This window comes from Enhydra lutris, unplaced genomic scaffold (genome assembly GCF_002288905.1).
Source record: "Enhydra lutris kenyoni isolate GAN:26980312 unplaced genomic scaffold, ASM228890v2 scaffoldscaffold5, whole genome shotgun sequence".
NCBI lineage: Eukaryota > Metazoa > Chordata > Mammalia > Carnivora > Mustelidae > Enhydra > Enhydra lutris.
In genome coordinates this window covers 21,193,558-21,210,525 of record NW_019154089.1, presented here as the reverse complement: position 1 = coordinate 21,210,525, position 16,968 = coordinate 21,193,558, and the positions used below count along the sequence as shown (strand labels likewise).

The 16,968-nt window shown below is 42.8% G+C and overlaps 1 protein-coding gene across 2 annotated transcripts in view; it reads left to right on the top strand.

Annotated features, from left to right (window-relative positions):
• LOC111140927 (teneurin transmembrane protein 2) overlaps positions 1 to 16,968 on the top strand; it is a 934,316-nt gene that overhangs the window by 448,188 nt on the left and 469,160 nt on the right. Inside the window, exon 1 of one of the 2 annotated variants that reach the window (XM_022493194.1) lies at positions 1,180 to 1,312. The exons of the other annotated variant lie outside the window; for it this stretch is intronic. Within the exon in view, the coding sequence (XP_022348902.1) occupies positions 1,180 to 1,312 (133 nt within the window). Of the gene's footprint in view, positions 1 to 1,179; positions 1,313 to 16,968 lie in introns of those variants that run through there. 2 annotated transcript variants of the gene reach the window in all.

Genomic DNA, 16,968 nt, shown 5'->3' with positions numbered 1-16,968 from the left:
AACACATGCACAGTTCCTACCCACATGCCTGGTTGGTCATTCTGCGGTAGCTGTGCCCAGGCATCCTGTTGCCTTCCCTACATGATCTGGCATTGAGGTTCATTGTTTCTTGGGAGAAATTTTTTTTTTTTTTTTTTGGTCTGAGATCCTGATGTCATCAGTGTACTCCATTTTAGTAGCCGTGCCATGCCATCTTTAAAAATAAAATCACGAAAAAAATGTCCAAAAACATTGCAAGAAAGAAAGCTCTGCTTTCTGAGTAGAAGGGCTACAATTAGATCTTTCTTCCAAACATAATGGATAGCTGTTCATTCTCTTCTCCATCAGAAATAGCACCTTGTGTGAATGTTGGACAGAGATCTTGACTTCATCAGCCCTTTGCCCATTAGGAAACACAATGAGAAATGGAGAGTCCTTTCCAGCACAGGGAAAGAAAATCCCTTTCGAACCTGATAAGATCTATCTAAAGGTGACTGACCAACCAGGAGCACTGACCCCATTTCATATACAGGTGCTTTAAAATAACTTGACAACAGGTAGTTAAAATGTAAGTATGCCATGCTGTCAATCACACTCCATCCTTCTGGATTTGAACGCTTGTTTTACTTGAGGGAAGATGATATTTGAACATTTTGTGGCATCCATCAACAAGAATGTGCACATGGTTTCAAATAAGGGTTTTCAGCCTTCTGAAACCAATTACTTCTGCCTAAGTGGAAATGCCAAAGCAGCGATGTGTCAGCAACTAAGAGAATAATTTAGAAGAATAATAATAAATACAGGCAATGATGCTGTGAAACAACAGAAATCGTACACACGTACAACACATGCACATATGCACAAACCTTTTAAAGAGGTATTTCAAAAAGTCTGTGTCAAACAATGTTAAGCCAGAGCGATGCAGAAATGTCAGACACATTACATGGGCAGGACGTGCGGTTGGCATTTGGCTGCCAGCGGGGGAGGCGTCCTCCCGCCACTAATTCCTCAGGAACCTCATGCTGAGTGTGTCTACAGGGAAGGGAGAAAAAAAGGGAGGAGGGGAGAGCAGCTATTGCCTATTATGTTTTCCTTCGCAGCTGGAGAAGGCCTCAGCTGCCTCGGGCTGGGACTGCTGGTGATTTTCTGTAGTTAGAGGGGAACACAAAAGGAAGAGCTTCCCTTGCCCAGCCTGTGCCAATGGTGAGCCAGCCACTCCTGGTCATCAATGCGGCCGGCACAACTGAATGCCAGCCAGGCCGCCTCTCATGGAGACTTGCCAGCGCCTCACCTCAGCAAGTGAGTTTTGTGTATGGGAAGGTTGTGTCTCTGGGTAAGGATGACTAAGGTGCATGCAGTGGGGGCTTGACCAGGACCTTTCCTAATCAACAGTACCGGTGGAGCATTTACTTGGACCCTCCAATGAGTATCTAGGAAGAAGTGGGGGACTTGGCAATGACCCTGGTTTTGCTCTGCAGCGCCCAGAGTGGCTGTGAGTCCTTGTCACTGGGTGTAATTAATACTTCCCAGCAGGCTGTCGATCGGAAATATTTTTCTGCTGCCCTCATGATGGCTGCCAGGTATTTCACCAGGAAAATACTCTGTGAAATAGTTATAAAATGGGATTTATTAACTGTAAACATCTGTTAAGTCAAGCGTCTTGTGTCTGTTGCCGAAATGCTCTTTCAAGTTACTCTCTATACATCTGTCACATTTTTTCACCCTTCAGAGACCTATTTGTGATAGTTCTCTGCACACTGATCGGTTTTACCCTTGATTGTGGCTCTGTGTTAAGACATTTTTAAAAATAGGCAAAAGGAAGGGTGGCAAAATGATTCATTCTGTTAATTGAACTTCAAAACGTAGCTTATTCCTGTGACCTGTATCTGATATTTAGTATGCTGAACAGATTTTTAAGAAACTCCTGGTGTCTTTGCTGCAGGTGGCCAGGTTTGTTGACAAATCTTCAGGTGCTCCGTTTGCCTTCAAAGGGCATGCTGCTGTCATGTCAATTTAAATGGAGTATTAAAAATCCCTTGCATTTTAGGGTAACGTATGTTTTACGAAGTGCATTTACTTCTCTTATCCTAAGTATTTGAATTGATCTCATTTTACCACATCCATCCTGTGTGTTAGGTATTAGAAATTGCCATGATGTCCATTTTTAAAATGAAGAAACCAATGGCAAAGTACTCGTGCAAGGTCATCAACTAGTAAGTGAACATGTTGGTATTTCAACCCACTCTACATCTCAAGCTTTTGTTTCCTTATATGTATGGCCTACAGGTGGTATAGACACAACCACACGAGAATACGTTCTTACTTGCATATTGTTCTTTTATATATGTGTATACATTTGCCATTTTCCTCCCCCACCCTTCCTTTTCATCCTTCAGACCATGACAGGAATAGTTGTGAAGTAGAATAAGTTCAAAATGAGCATAGCTCGCCTTTTTACAAAACATGTACATATCCTCGGTCTCCTAGATTTAGGGGTCTCAAGATGACACAAGTATCCTCTCATTTAAGAAAAAAAAATCAATGAAACTGGAAAAGGGTTAGTAGTACCTCTTGTGAGTCAAGGCAAAACAAAGGGATGACTCTATAATGGTGTAGTTCCACTCAGATTTATTTGAGTAGTAGAGATGGGGGAGGCAGGGAAAAGAGTCCAACATCCTTTAAATTATCGCACATCAATTACCTCAGCCTTTGAGAACAAGGACGTGTGTCCCCAGAAGCTAAGGAGGGCAGATGCCCTCATGAAGAGCCTGTGACATCTGTCTCTTCAGACAACAGATAACCTTAGTGCTCCCTCAGGAATCAACCAAAGACCTTGAGAACCAAAAACATCTCAACAAGAGCCGAAGAGCAAACTTCAAAGGCTACTTAGATAAGCCTCAAATGATTCAGGAGAATACAATCCTCTCTTCTCAATCTTATCCCTCTTTTTACCCCCAACCAAGGCCCTCCCTCCCAACATCCACATCCAGTGTCCAACCGTGTGTGTCTATTGGTTCTTGATGAGAACATAGGCATGACAGACTCCCAGGAAAGCATACAAAGCACCTCTTTCCAGGTTCACCTAGTATGCGTGGCACTACTTTCTTCTGTATCAGAAAGACAGCAAGGGATTTTCTGTTACCCTTTCCAAGACAGTTTTCATATTCTCCAGCCTTCTTTTTAGATCCCTTAGCAACGTGTTGGTTACATTCTAGAGAAGATGAATGCCCTCCCACCTCAGCCGTGGTCTACATTCACGCTCTTATCAAAACACATGGGCAGAAGTGATGCACAATATCACTAGAGTTTGCATTGTGGGGGTTCTGTTGTAGTCATTATTTTTTGAAGTTATTTGGAAAATCTCTTGAGAAATAGGTGGAGGGTGGATTCATAAAACCTTGAAATGTCAGAGCTGGAAGGCAGTGTAAATTACGTGTGGTCCAATTGTCTCATTATAATCATGAGAAATTGAGTCCCAGGGAGGTTGAGAATTGTCCCAGTTTATCATTGGAATGACATGTTACATATTTCCCATTTGTCCTTCACGTTGCCCTGTACCCTTTAAGACCTTGTTCTCTGTCCTGAAAAATGACTATGTGTTTTGCATCAATGGGTGCCCTTGTCCTCTAGCTGCCCACTGGCTTACTCAATGGCAGGAGATCAGAGGGCAGAGGAAGAGGAGGCCAGGGCACGGATTACCAGCTTCCTCTTTGTCCTGGTGCCTGATGCTGGCTATTTGCCTGTCTTAGGGACACACGCCTTCTCAGGTTGCCTTCTCCGGACAGTTCTGTCTTTCTGGATTCCTCCAGTCCTTCCCTTTCCTTGCCCCTGCAGGACTACCAATGGCAACTTCTCTATCTTGCTAGCCCTGGAGCTTTGTGTCATCCCTTCTGGTTTCCCAAACCCTGACCACAACTTTTTAAGAGGAGCCCGTAATAAACTCTCCTCACATTACCCAGTTAGGTGCCATCTGCTTCCATGCTGTGACCTTGACTGGTCCAGCAACATCTCCAGCTAAAACTACAGCCTTGCTGGTTCTCCATCTCCATAGCCCTACTCTAAGTCTGTCTACCATAAGTTTTTTTTTTTTTTTTTTTTTTTTACTATGGATAACTTAATACTTTGTGTAAGTACATCTTTTATAAACATGTAATGCTTTTCGTAGTAGCAATAGGATGTAATACTTAAAAATACAGGTTCAGATCCTGGTTCTGCCCCTTACTGTTGCTTAACCTCTTTGTGTCTCAGTATCCTCTTTCCTAACTGAAAGGTTATGGTGAAGATAAAGACACCAGTGCACTCAGAGAATTTAGCACATATAAGCTGGTTTAGTAGTAAACGTTCATGCACACCCCACACATGGCAAGTGTTCCATAAATGTTCACTTTTTTTTTTTTAAGATTTTTAAAAATTTATAAGAGAGCACAAGCAGGGGGAGCAGCAGAGGGAGGGGGAGAAGCAGCAGGGAGCCTGATGCAGGGCTTGATCCCAAGGTCCTGGGATCATGATCCGAGCCGAAGGCACACGCTTAACCAATTGAACTACCCAGATGCCCCTAAATGTTAGCTTTTTATTAGCATTTATGAGCCATTAGGACTCCCACCCTATCTGTAGAAACACTCATTAGGGCTTTGGTTCAGTAAGTGGAAAAAATTGCAGATTTTTCTGATCCTTGTATGGTGTCATAAAATTTCCTGAGGATAGAGTCATCAGTACCCAAGACCTGAAGAGTGATGAGGAAGTGGGGAGATGCAGATCTGTGGAGGTGTGAGTCACGGGGATGCGAGGACAGATAGAACAGGAATGCAGACAGCACTGTGATGGGCAAGACTGGATGTGCACGGAAGCTTTTGTTCTGCCTGGGAGGGACATGAATTGGCAGTGTAGGAGTCTAGTTCCTGACTGGCTGACCTGGGAGGAGACCGTGGAATGTGTTGCTTGAGATTACAGCCATGAACCTGGATGTTCCTGCACCAATAGTAAGATAGGAGCCAGTTTCCAAAAGTACTATTGAACCCCCACCTAGAGACTGGATTTCTTTAGTTTTAGAGTGTCAAATAAAGCATTGTGTTCCCATTAAAAAACAATAACAACAACAACAAAAACAAAAAAACCTGTTTTTCATATACTTATTCTTCATTTTGAATTACCGGTGAATATTCAGAGATGAGAGATCAGTAATACTCGAACTTTATTGTCCTGGGGACTAGCTAGGGATGTTTCGACAGCAGAGTTCGACCGTCCTACACTACTGGTTCCAGTAGAAAATGTCACATAGCTCTTTGTCGATAAAACACCATGTGGTAAATTTTACCCTCAGTGGCTTTACTCTTTGTCTCTCCAAGAATGTGGTAAATTATGACTTCTTTTACCTAGATCTAGTGCTTTTCTTCTATCTTTACCTACAGCCCTGTGACATGTCTCTGAAAGAAAAATTAAGTCATCCTATCTCCTGTTGCTCAGGACAGTGACAACTCTCTGTCATCACTTGATGTTGGACAAGGAAAGAATTTAATACACTGTTGGAGGCCATGGGAACGTAGAAGGATGTCCATGGTGCTGGATAGCCTTTGTGAGTTAGACTTGGTGTGAACATCCGAATTCCGGCAGCCCAGGCTTCTCCCACTTGCTTCCTTTCTCCCTGTTTTCTCTTTTACTTGTCTTGTCATTTTGATGTCTGGCCCAGAAGGTAATTTTCCCCTAGAGTTAGCAACCTATTTGAGTTTCGGTAGCCATGACTGGGGGTCCACATGTAAATAAATGAGTGTCCCACCCAGCTAGCTTCTTGTCACTCTCTCCACACTGCAATGCCTGCCCCTCTACCCAAAAGTTACCTTGAATACCCCTGTAACACAAATGTCCAGAACTATCTATGACTAAGATAGTGAGTGACTGCGTCTTTCCTTCTACGTTCCATTTTACCTCTGTTAAGTCATTTTGAAAATGTACCCTCTCCGTGAGGCCTATCCTGAACACGCTTTTGAAAAGTAAGTCACCCTTTCTCCCACTCACCTCCTCACTCTGAAACCCCATCACCCTGATGATTTTTGTTTTACTTTGTTATGTTTTTCATGACACTTAGGAGTTTCTAACCTACTATGTAATGCTTTATTTTGATATTATTTCTTTGTCCCACTAACACACAAGTTCCAACCGGGGCAGGAAACCTGATCTGCTCGTTCATTGATAGATCCCCTGGACCCCGAGTGATGCCTGGTACAAGGCAGGCTGTCTGCCAGTATTTTGCACAATGAATAAAAAAGTGTCGTAAAGAACTTCAGTGGCCTACATTTCTGCAAATTTCTTAACTTCGCATAAAGGCCCAGCGCTGTGTTTCTCCACCTTGAGGAATATAGCCTGCTATTAGGAAAACTCACTGCAAGTGTATTCTATGGAAATTACCATAGCCGTGCAAAAGAAAAGTTTGTCTTTGTAATTGATAAAAATCTAACTTTAGCTTTAGATTATTAACAAATTAAGAACTCAAGATTAAAATCACCACATGGCGCATGACCCCACCAGTTCCTCAGCAGACAGCTGAGGACCTGTGGCCCTAATGCAGAGAATCAGCATCCATCCCAGGGGCCCTGTAGGGAAACTGGACTTTCCCACTTAGGTTCCGGGGCTTCCCAACAGCTCTTCCAAGCTTGGGGACTTGCCATTCCCCCTCCCACCATAGAGGCATCCTATAAATATCTTAGAGTCATTGAGCCAGGAACAGAAGCACAAAGAGAGTGCCAGAACGGCCAGGTCCCGCAATATCACTGATGGGAAAAGTTTGATCAACTTTGAACCCTCAGTATGCTTGCACCACTGGACTAGGAGTGTCACAGGAACCTGCTCCTCTGCTGGAAGGAATTAGGCAGATGCCCAAGGACTGCCTAACTTGGGGCTACCCTGAGGAACATGTTGTTCTGGATTCTCAGATGGCTTTCTGGAAGAGAACCAAAGTGACGAATTTTCAGTCTGTCACGCTTGTGCATACACAGATCTAAGATGCCCTACAAATGAACGAACCATCTGACCAGCTCTTCTGGAGGAAAAAATCCCCTCCTGCCACATCCCCAGACACCCTTATTATACTCTTAGGTGTGAGTAAAACATGAGAACTTAGCTGCATCTAAGCATGTTTTTTTCATCTGCATATAGCATTGGAGTTTATCAGACAGAAGAAATTACATGAAAGATGAAAAGGAATGAGTAATGTCCCTGATGGCCAATCATCTTCCCAGAGAGTTGCTGGATTCCCTCTCCTCTTTCCTGCCTCCATTTATTTTTTCCTCTCTAGGACTTCCTATGACTTAAGTGAGTGCCCCAAAAATGCAGAGCTCCGATTGCCACCGTGCAGTGGCAAGGTTAGGGATGAAAAGCCAATTTTAGATACTTCCTGCTATTGATCTCCATTTATCAGAAAGGTTTTTGCTGTGTTGGTTCACTGCTGTGCTTAGGCAAAGGTTTCTACGGATTTACTGCCACAACTTATTCAATCTGTTATAAAGTAGCATCAGCATTCAGGGGGTGCTGCTCTCCTTTCTTTGACCCAGTTTTAAAAACCTCCAACTAAAGTTGCTTCATTAAGTTTACAGAGAGGTTACAAAGCGATCAGAATTCTTCCTACCATTGCTACCGCAAGAATTACCTTAAGGACTCTACATTTTACCCACCAAAAGCTGTTGTCCTTGGGTCTGAAGAATGACTGCCATACAAGATATTTTATCAAAATCCAGTGGAAGTATCGGACATTTTATTTTCTTCCTCCCTTTATCCCTTTTTGATGATAACCGATTATCTAGCTTATAAATTCCACATTTACACTTTCTCTTTGGCCTGTCTTCTTGCAGAGCGATTCCAGAAACCAGGATGGTGGCCCCAAGGCAGACACTGTTAAATATTGGCATTCAACATTACAAAGTATGTATTCCGACTCTCTCTTCGAAGACAGCCCATGCAATGCTTCCTGCCTAGACAAAAATATGGTCTAAGCAAGTGAATGCTTGAAAGGCTCTTTTAAAAAATTCTTCTTTGAGGGGGTGCCTGGGTGGCTTAGTGGCTTAAAGCCTCTGCCTTTGGCTTGGGTCATGATCCCAGGGTCCTGGGATCGAGCCCTGCATCCACATCATCGGGCTCGGCTCAGCGGGGAGCCTGCTTCCTCCACCCTCTCTCTCTGCCTGTCTCTCTGCCTACTTGTGATCTCTGTCTGTCAAATACATAAATAAAATCTTTTTTAAAAAAATTCTTCTTTAGATAGATTGGTTTGTGTTCTAACCTGTCTGTTAGGTTTATTTCTTGCCTACCCGGACCACAGAAAGCGCAGCTTTGACCAACAAGCTCTTCCTGGTTCCCAAGTCTGTGCTATTCTGTTCTTTGCATTCGATTCTGTATGCTGAGAGTTTGAAATTGCAGAAGCTCCCCAGAGATTGGCAAATGTCAAGTATCTTCAGGCATAGCAAGTGGCTGAGATAGTGAGGTACTGCCTGCCAAATGGGGATTGTGTTGTTATTATCATGTTTCTGGTGGGATGGTGAGGAGAAGAAAAGCAAGAAGAAGGAAGGCTCGCGTGGGGCACAAACACCTTACCTTTAGGTGCTCAACGCCATCTTGCCGTGACCGAAGTCATGCTAACAGTGCTTTTAGGGGCAGTTTACTACCTCTGTTACCACCCACGCCTTGGATAAATGACAAATGGTAGTGGATACTTTTAACTTTTCATTTATGTTAATACCTAGAATTCTTCTCCCACGTAGGATGAACTTCTCCTTACTTGAAATTGTCTGCTTACTTTAATTAAGACTTCACCAATTCTCCAACTTGTTGAGCTTGACGAAGAGTAATTTACTGCTTCTCTTCCCCTTTTCTTTCTTTCTCTCTTTTTGACTTTCTCATCCTTGTCAGGCAAAGAAGGCGACGAACAACTGACAAACAGCATGTTGTTAATCAGGTCTTTCCTCGGGGAGAAGCCTCTTGATCAGTGAGAGTCAGAATTTCCAAGCCAGTCTTGCTGATGGTCTATGTTGTGTCTCTTTATCCTGGCTTCTCAGCATAGGTGTCTTTAGATAGAGTTCAGCCAAGAGGGAGATGCTAGAAAGTTCTCAACTTGACTTTCCAACTCCAGCAAAAAAGCAAACGGTATATAGTGCTGTGGTTAAAATCGAGGGACTGCGGAGTTGTCCTTCCTCTCCTTCTTCTACCCTGATTTTATCCTACAGGCTGCTGCTGGTCAAGTCTCTGTCCGATTTTCACCCCTCTGGGGAAATTTTCGGTGACCCCGCCCCATGCCACCCACAATTAAGTAAGGTTCCTCTGCCCCGCTCTCACGGCACCATCTGTTTTTTCCATCTCAGAGCTTCTTAGATCCTATTTAAATTAATTTAGCGATTTAATTTAAAATGTCTAGATTGTCAGTTCTCCAAGGAGCGAGATGCTGTCTTACTCATTGTCAGATTCCATTCCTTCCCCTGGCAAACCTCTGTTGGCTGTGATTTTGTGAGCCTGGCGATCTGGAAGCTGGAAAGAGTGTGCTCTCTTTCCTTTGTGTTTCTGTCAGCCCATCGAGACACATGTGGCAAATTTGCCTGCCCTTTTAGATCTAAGGAGAGCACTTTCTTAGGTGGAACAGGGACACTTGGAGACTCTGGGCCATGAGGATTTCCTCTTTGCCTTCTTCATTCTACCACCCTCATGCAGAGAAGATGAGGGCCAAGATGCATATTTATGATCTCTGGATGAACGTGCCTTCTCTACCTGCCCGCGGGGAGCTCTCCCACGAGTCTCCCCTCCACCAGCCGCACTTCTCTGCTCTGATGGATGGAGCTGACCGGGCAAATTGCTATGCTGATGAACCTCTCAGCTACCTGCGCAAATGTTCCGGAGAGATCTCCGGGGATAAACCACATTTTAGAGACGGATTCATCCATAGCCTGGGGTGAGCCTTTTTGCCCTCAGCTAGTCGAGTGTGGCGGGGCTAAGGAAGATGAAAGGACTATGGTATCAGTGCTCACTTTTTAGCAACCCCAGCGCCTGTCCTTGGGCTGGTGAGAAGCCTTTACTGCATTTTTCACTTTTCCCAGAAAGTTATTCAAATTGAGACCTAGAGGTCTGGGTGTCACTGTGTTCATTGAAAGAGGGAAACCAAGAAGCTGAACTGAAAGCACTTAAAGGAAGGATACATTACCTTAAAATATGCAGATGGAAAACTGACATTATAGTCAATGTCAGAAGTCACCTTTCTGAATAAACAACCACCTCTGGGCAAATGTGGGGATGTGTTTCTTTCCATTTACAAATGACTGAGTATGCAGATGCGAGGAGGGGGAGTGGAGCCCTGAATGCAGGGTTGCCTTCTTTCATCTATCCCTAATGAGGAACACGCAGAAATCTGTCAAGAAAGGCATCACGGGCTGATTTGTAACTTCTGAATAGAGGGGATTTCAGTGGTAAATCTGCCAGCTGGTTTTGTGCTCAAGTATTACATCAGTCTCTTGTATGATCTTGCATCCTGTGTAAAATGCAATATTTTGGCCTAATGGGCAGGATTAGCAAGAGCTGGGAAGCCATAAATGAAAGTTTCTTGTTTCTAGAGAGCAAGTTAGAGCTTTTATATTATCTGCCGCAGAGCTTGGTGAATTTAAATGTATCTCTTGGGCTTTGGTAATATTCGTGTTAATGTCAAAATTGATCCCATTGTTATTGAGATGTGTGGGTTTTCAGGCCAAAGACACACAGTGCCTGTTGCCAGGGCTGATGAATATCTGTGTGGGATATGTTCCTTCCAACCTTTTCCCAGAACTGAGTGAGGTTATCACTGGGGCCTGCTACTGAGTTCTGTTTGTGGGCCTGGATTTTTCTGTAATTCACTCATAAACGTAATTGACATTCACTGACTACCTATTGTGTGCAAGGCACTTTGTTCTACTCTGGGGACATAACAGTGAGCAACATGATCTGGGCTCTTCTCCCAGAGGATCTCTACCTAGGTATGGAGATGAACAATAAACTAAACAAGCAGGAAGATTGTGATTGTACATTGATCTAGTGCTATGGAGGGAAAGAGCAAGAAAAGAAGAGAGGGAATTATGGAGAGGAATATCACTAACTCTCTTGGTGATGAAACAGTGTTTATTCTGAGATGGAGGGGATGAAGCCAAGCCAGTCTTGGAAATAAAGAGAGAAAGAGCTTTCGAGCCGAAGCAATTAGTATGTGCAAAGATCCTAACCTGGGGAAGAATCCGACATGTTTGAAAAATTAAACGGAAACAAGAATGTCTAGTGCAAAACAAGGAGGCTGAGTGGGAGGAGATGGAATTAAAGAGGTTTTTGCAGAGAACACATAGAGGGCCTTGCAGCCATGCTAAGGAGTTGACTATTTCATGCTATAATAGTTGCTATATTATATATATATATATATATATATATAATATATGTATATATATATATATATTATATATGTTGACTATTTCATGCTATAATAGTTGACTATTTATGGCAGTTGGAAGCCATGAAAGGGAGTTTTTGCGTTCAGTTTCTATTTTTAAAACTATATTTTTAAAAAAATAACAAATGTGACAAGGTTGTAAAGAAATTGGAAACTTTATAATTGCTGATGGGAATGTAAGATAGTGTTGCTCTGGAGAAGACAGTGCGGCGGTACCTCAAAAACTTCAAAGTAGAATGACCATCTGATGCAGTGATTCCCCTTCTGAGTATGTTCCCCAAAGAACTAAAAGGAAGGACCCCGATATTTGGACACCAGCAACATTATACACAATAGACAAAAGGGGAAAATAAACCCATTGTGCCCCCACAGATGCATGCATAAGCAAAATGCAGCATATACACACAGTGGGATGTTATCTAGCCTTAAAAGGGATGGAAATTCTACCCCATGCCTCAACACAGTGAACCTGGAAGACCTTTGTGCTAAGTGATATAAGCCAGATGCAAAAACAAATATTAGAGGACCCCGCACTTACAAGGTACCTACAGTAGTCGAGTTCCTAGAGACTGAAAGTAGAATGATGGTTGCCAGGAGCTGGGGGAAACAGAATGGGGAGTTCGTGCTTAATGGAGACAGAGTTTCCGTTTGGGAAAATGAGAAAGTTCTTGAAGATGAATGGTGGGCGGTGGCAAAACAATGTGAATTTACATAATGCCACCAAACTGTATACTTACTGGTTAAAATGAGTAATGTTATGTCTATTTTACCACCAAAACAAACAAACAAACAAAACTACCAAAAAAAAGCAGTTCCCACTATTTTATGCTAGATAGAAAGGAAGCAAGAGACCAGTAAGGCAGGCAGACAGGAGGCTGTTGCTCTAGTTCCGTGTGAAGGCAATGGTGGGCTAGGGGCAACAGGGAAGCAGAGGCTCTGTGGGTCTGAGACCCATCTTAAAGGGAAAAGCTACAGGATATTGATGGATAACATCACCGCTCTTTGTAGTTAGAATACACTTGGAGCCTTTAGACCACACTTACAGGGGTAAAGACTGGCAAAATCCCTTTGACTGGCAGATGTGTTTAAACTTGACATCTTGGTGCATGACAGGGAGAGCTTTATTTTTAAACTCTTCAGTAGTCTTGGATGGAATATGGGAGCTATTGCTGTTGACGTGTGAATATTTGCCTGCTCTGTCATCTAGCAGTCATATGCTCTGTGTGAGCACGCTTTGTCTTTGTGATTTGCAGTGATAACTAGCGTGTGGCTGGAGTCGTTCATTCTCTTCCTTATTAGTAATGCATGTCTTCCATTAGCATATGCAACTAACTACTCCCTTTCCCCTGTGCAGTGTTGACATTCATTGTAATGATTTATTATCCAAGCTAAATAACCCTCAATATGAAACAACAAACATGCCTATGTTTGTGTTTTCCATTTGTTTTGTTTTCTCTTTCTTGCTTCTGCATAAGTAGGTAGTTCTTTATGTGATAATTATGTGGTACAGAAACAAGCAGTTGGAAAGCCCACTAGAAAGGTTAAGAATGTTGATAAGGTTTATTTTTTAAAAAATTGAAAATCCACCCAATTTTAGTGGCATCTCACACTATTGCCTTAGAATTTGAAAGGTAACTAGATTATTAAGAAAATGTTTGTTATGAGCAGACACTCCATGTAAGACTTAATGATCTATGGAAGGGCCACATTTGGGCTTCTCGTGGAACCTCCAAAGCCCATAGGAGTGTCATTTTGTTTGTTTGAGATGTTGCCAAAATGGTCTGAACCATGAGGTTACAATGTGGTAGAGAGTTGTGTCTGGGTTCAGAACTCTGCAGTCCAGCTGCCTGAGTTGCATCCCAGCAAAACCCCTGATTGGCTCTGTGGCCTTAGATGATTTACTTAATCTTCCCAAACCTCACTGGCCTCATCTACAAAATGGGAATCATAGTTACACCTATCTCAGGAGGTCCTTGTGACAATTAAGTAGGATAATAAATGTAAAGCTCTTGGGGCACCTGGGTAGCTCAGTCAGTTAAGCCTCTGACTCTTGGTTTTGGCTTGGGTGGTGATCTCATGGTCGTGGGATTGAGCTCCATGCCCGAGCTCCACACTCAGCGCGGAGTCCGCTTCAAATTCTTCCTCCCTTTCCCTCCCCCTCTGGCCCTCCCTGCTCACATGTACGTGCTCTCTCTCTCTCAAATAAGTAAAAAAAAAAAAATTTTTTTAAAAAAGCTCTTGGAACAGTTCCCAACTTAGAAAACATGCTCAGTAAATGTTAGCTGTTACCATCAGTGAACCACAAATAATATTGCCATGAAAATACATTATGTATGAAAATAAATGTATGTAAAGGCATCATATAGTCAGATAAAGAGAGAGATATATACACACTGAAGTCATTTTTGTGTGAACATGTATATATGACAGTGAAATTAACAGGCAGAGTGATGATAGTTTATGGAGTGCTTGGTATCCATGATAAATTTGAGTAGTATTTTATACTGTACAAATGAGATGCGAAATCTTGATCCATAACAAGTTTGATGTTCAACAAAGGCATATCCTCACCCTCCTCTGGTCATTCTGTTTCTTACTAAATTTATATTGTCCATTTTAATTGTTGTAGAACCTCCCCCCCAAACATCAGTTTGGACACAGGAGACTTTTCACTGGGCTAATGACAATTCCCATATCTTAACATCACAGACAACTGATTGCATTGTATTTCATCCAGTTAAAGTTACCTTACCTGGCTTACTATGGCAGTTTTGTTTTGTAGAGAAAAAGAAATGCTAATTTTTTTGTTGAGTTGCAGCTTAAAAACCTAAGCAGGTTATTCTTGCCGCAGGCTTTTCCCCAATAGAAAATTGTTATTGATGTTTTGTAAGTATCACATTCCATTCAAAGGTAAAAGGCTGCTTCCACTTGCCATTTTTCTAGTAATTTTTTTTTTCTACCCTGTGTCTGCAAGTCAACACTCCTGGGCTCAATTAAAATATGTATTTAGCCACTGGATTTGCAGAGAGATGATCTAACTTGAATACTAATTCCTGGGCTATTGCCTATGAATACAAGGATGGTACACATTGAGGGATGGCTTTCAAGACAATGGCCAGTGAGCCCAGGACGCCTGGCAATGATCACAGCTCAGTACAGGTGTACAGTTGGATTCTGATGAATTGTGCGGCAAACAGTTTTGCTCATTAAAATCACAATTTGATGGAGCTCATGTCCTCCTGAAAAATTCAAAACCACCAACACTATGCCCCTGCTTACCTTCCTAGTGCCTAGCAATCCCCAAAGACAGACATGAGTTTTTCCCAACGTCTGCTCTTAAGACCTGACATATAGCATCGTGATAGCAACTACTATTTATGGAGTTCTTACTATGTTTCAGTCCTCAGCCCCTGGCTGGGAACAGAATGAGGACCAAAGGCAGGCACAGTCCCTGCCACACACAGCTGCCATTCTAGGGACTAGGGAGGATGTGGTGTCGTCATGGGAATTCCTGAAGCTTTCCTCTGAGGAAGGGCAAACTGAACAGAACAGTGAAGGCTCAGTGACTAGGAAAGAACATCTCAGGCCAGAGAAGCAAGGTACTTTGGCTGGGTGACAAGTAGGCGCGTGGCCAGGTAAGCAATGGGGTGAAGTCCTGGGTGGCTAAAGCCAGGGAAAGCCAAGTCCAAAGTAATTCTCGAGAAGTGATCAGGATGAGTTTACCTAGGATATGGTAGGAGTTTCATCTTGACTTTTCAAACCAACTCTAGTACAATAGTGGGTACTAAGTATACCATTTTTCCAGTGCCTCAGAACATTACAGCTTAAAGTGGTGAAATAGGGGCATCCAGGTGGCTCAGTGGTTTAGCCTCTGCCTTCGGCTCAGGTCATGATCCCAGGGTCCTGGGATTAAGCCCCACATTGGGCTCTCTGCTCAGCAGGGAGCCTGCTTCCTTCTCTCTCTGCCTGCCTCTCTGCCTACTTGTGATCTCTGTCTGTCAAATAAATAAATAAAATCTTAGAAAAAAATAAATAAAGTGGTGAAATAACATCATTCCTCAGCTGGGAAGTGACAGGTGGAAGATTGAAACCCAGAGCCTGAGTTTATGACCAGCATCTTGTGCTTCATCTCTAGGGTGCATCCCTCACACTTTCAAGGAGTTTTGACTCCGCGTTGTCATCCATTGCCAATATGGTCTTGTAGAGTCTCTGACTTAAGGTCGGCATTGGTTTGGTTTGCATAAAAAGAATCCAAGCTAACTGCTGGCAGGCTCAAGAGGGAACACCAATGAACTCTGGCACAGCTCTTGTCACCTTTATCCCAAATCTGAGGTCTCTAGGCCTCAGGTAGAGGTGTAGAAATGAGGACTTGAATGTTTTTTTGGTCACACTGGGCAATGCCATGGCTGAGAGAGGATGGCATAGCTTTTTCAGCTGATACCAAGTCATGATTCCAAAAGAATTTTTTTTAAAGATTTTATTTATTTACTTATTTGACAGACAGAGATCACAAGTAGGCAGAGAGGCAGACAGGGGAGGGAGAAGCAGGCTTCCCGCTTAGCAAAGAGCGGGACTTGGGGCTTGACCCCAGGACCATGGGATCATGACCCGAGCCGAAGGCAGAGGCTTAACCCACTGAGCTACCCAGGCACCCCGATTCCAAAAGAATTTAAAGGGGGCAAACACAGTATTATATTTAAAAATGGTTTCAAGGTATTTAAGGAATAAAAATCATCCCCTGGTCTTTAATAGACGAGCAGGAAAGGAGAAGAGAGGGAAAGGGGGAGGAGAAACACAGGTACATTATAAGCCCACTTCAGTCTGTCTGTCTGTGTCTCTAACTTTTGCTTTGAAGCTAAACACTTGACAGATGAACCCAGCACTAAAGAAAATGCCCTTTTTTTTATGCAGCAAAGCTTGGTAATTGCTGCAGAAAGATACTTAGTGGCTCATAATATTCCTATAATCAGATTAGTTGTGAATCCTACCTCAGCGGAGAATGTTGGAATAATCCAATTCGTGCCTGTTTACCTTGTCTGTATGAGAACTTCTTTCTCCCAATCATTTTTTCCTTTCTGTTGACCTCAGTGGGTGCTCTCAACAAAGCTAATCCAGTAACTGAGAAGTCAATTACTAGACGAAAAAAAAAGAAAAGGAGAAGATGTAAATGTTCAAAGAGGTTTGGGGTTTTGTTTTTGTGTTTGCTTTTTTGTTTGTTTGTTTGTTTGTTTTTTGTTTTGGTTTGGTTTTTGTTTTCGTTTGTCTTGCTTTCTTGGTAACAGTTGAAACAACCCTGAGGCTCTCAACCTATGCTACTAAAATTTTGTTGGGCGGTTAACATCTCAATCCATGGACAACTGCCTCATGACCAATCCTCTCTGAGCTTTGAACATATGGCTATGTCTGATGGCTTCGCTGATTTCACCAGGGAGAGTTTTGTAAGATCTCTATTTGAGGGAGCAGCCACTACACAGATGAGTGATACACTCCTGGAATTAATTATAGCTTGCCAAGTTGGAGGATTGATTCATTCTAAGTCCAGAGCCAAAAACTCATCT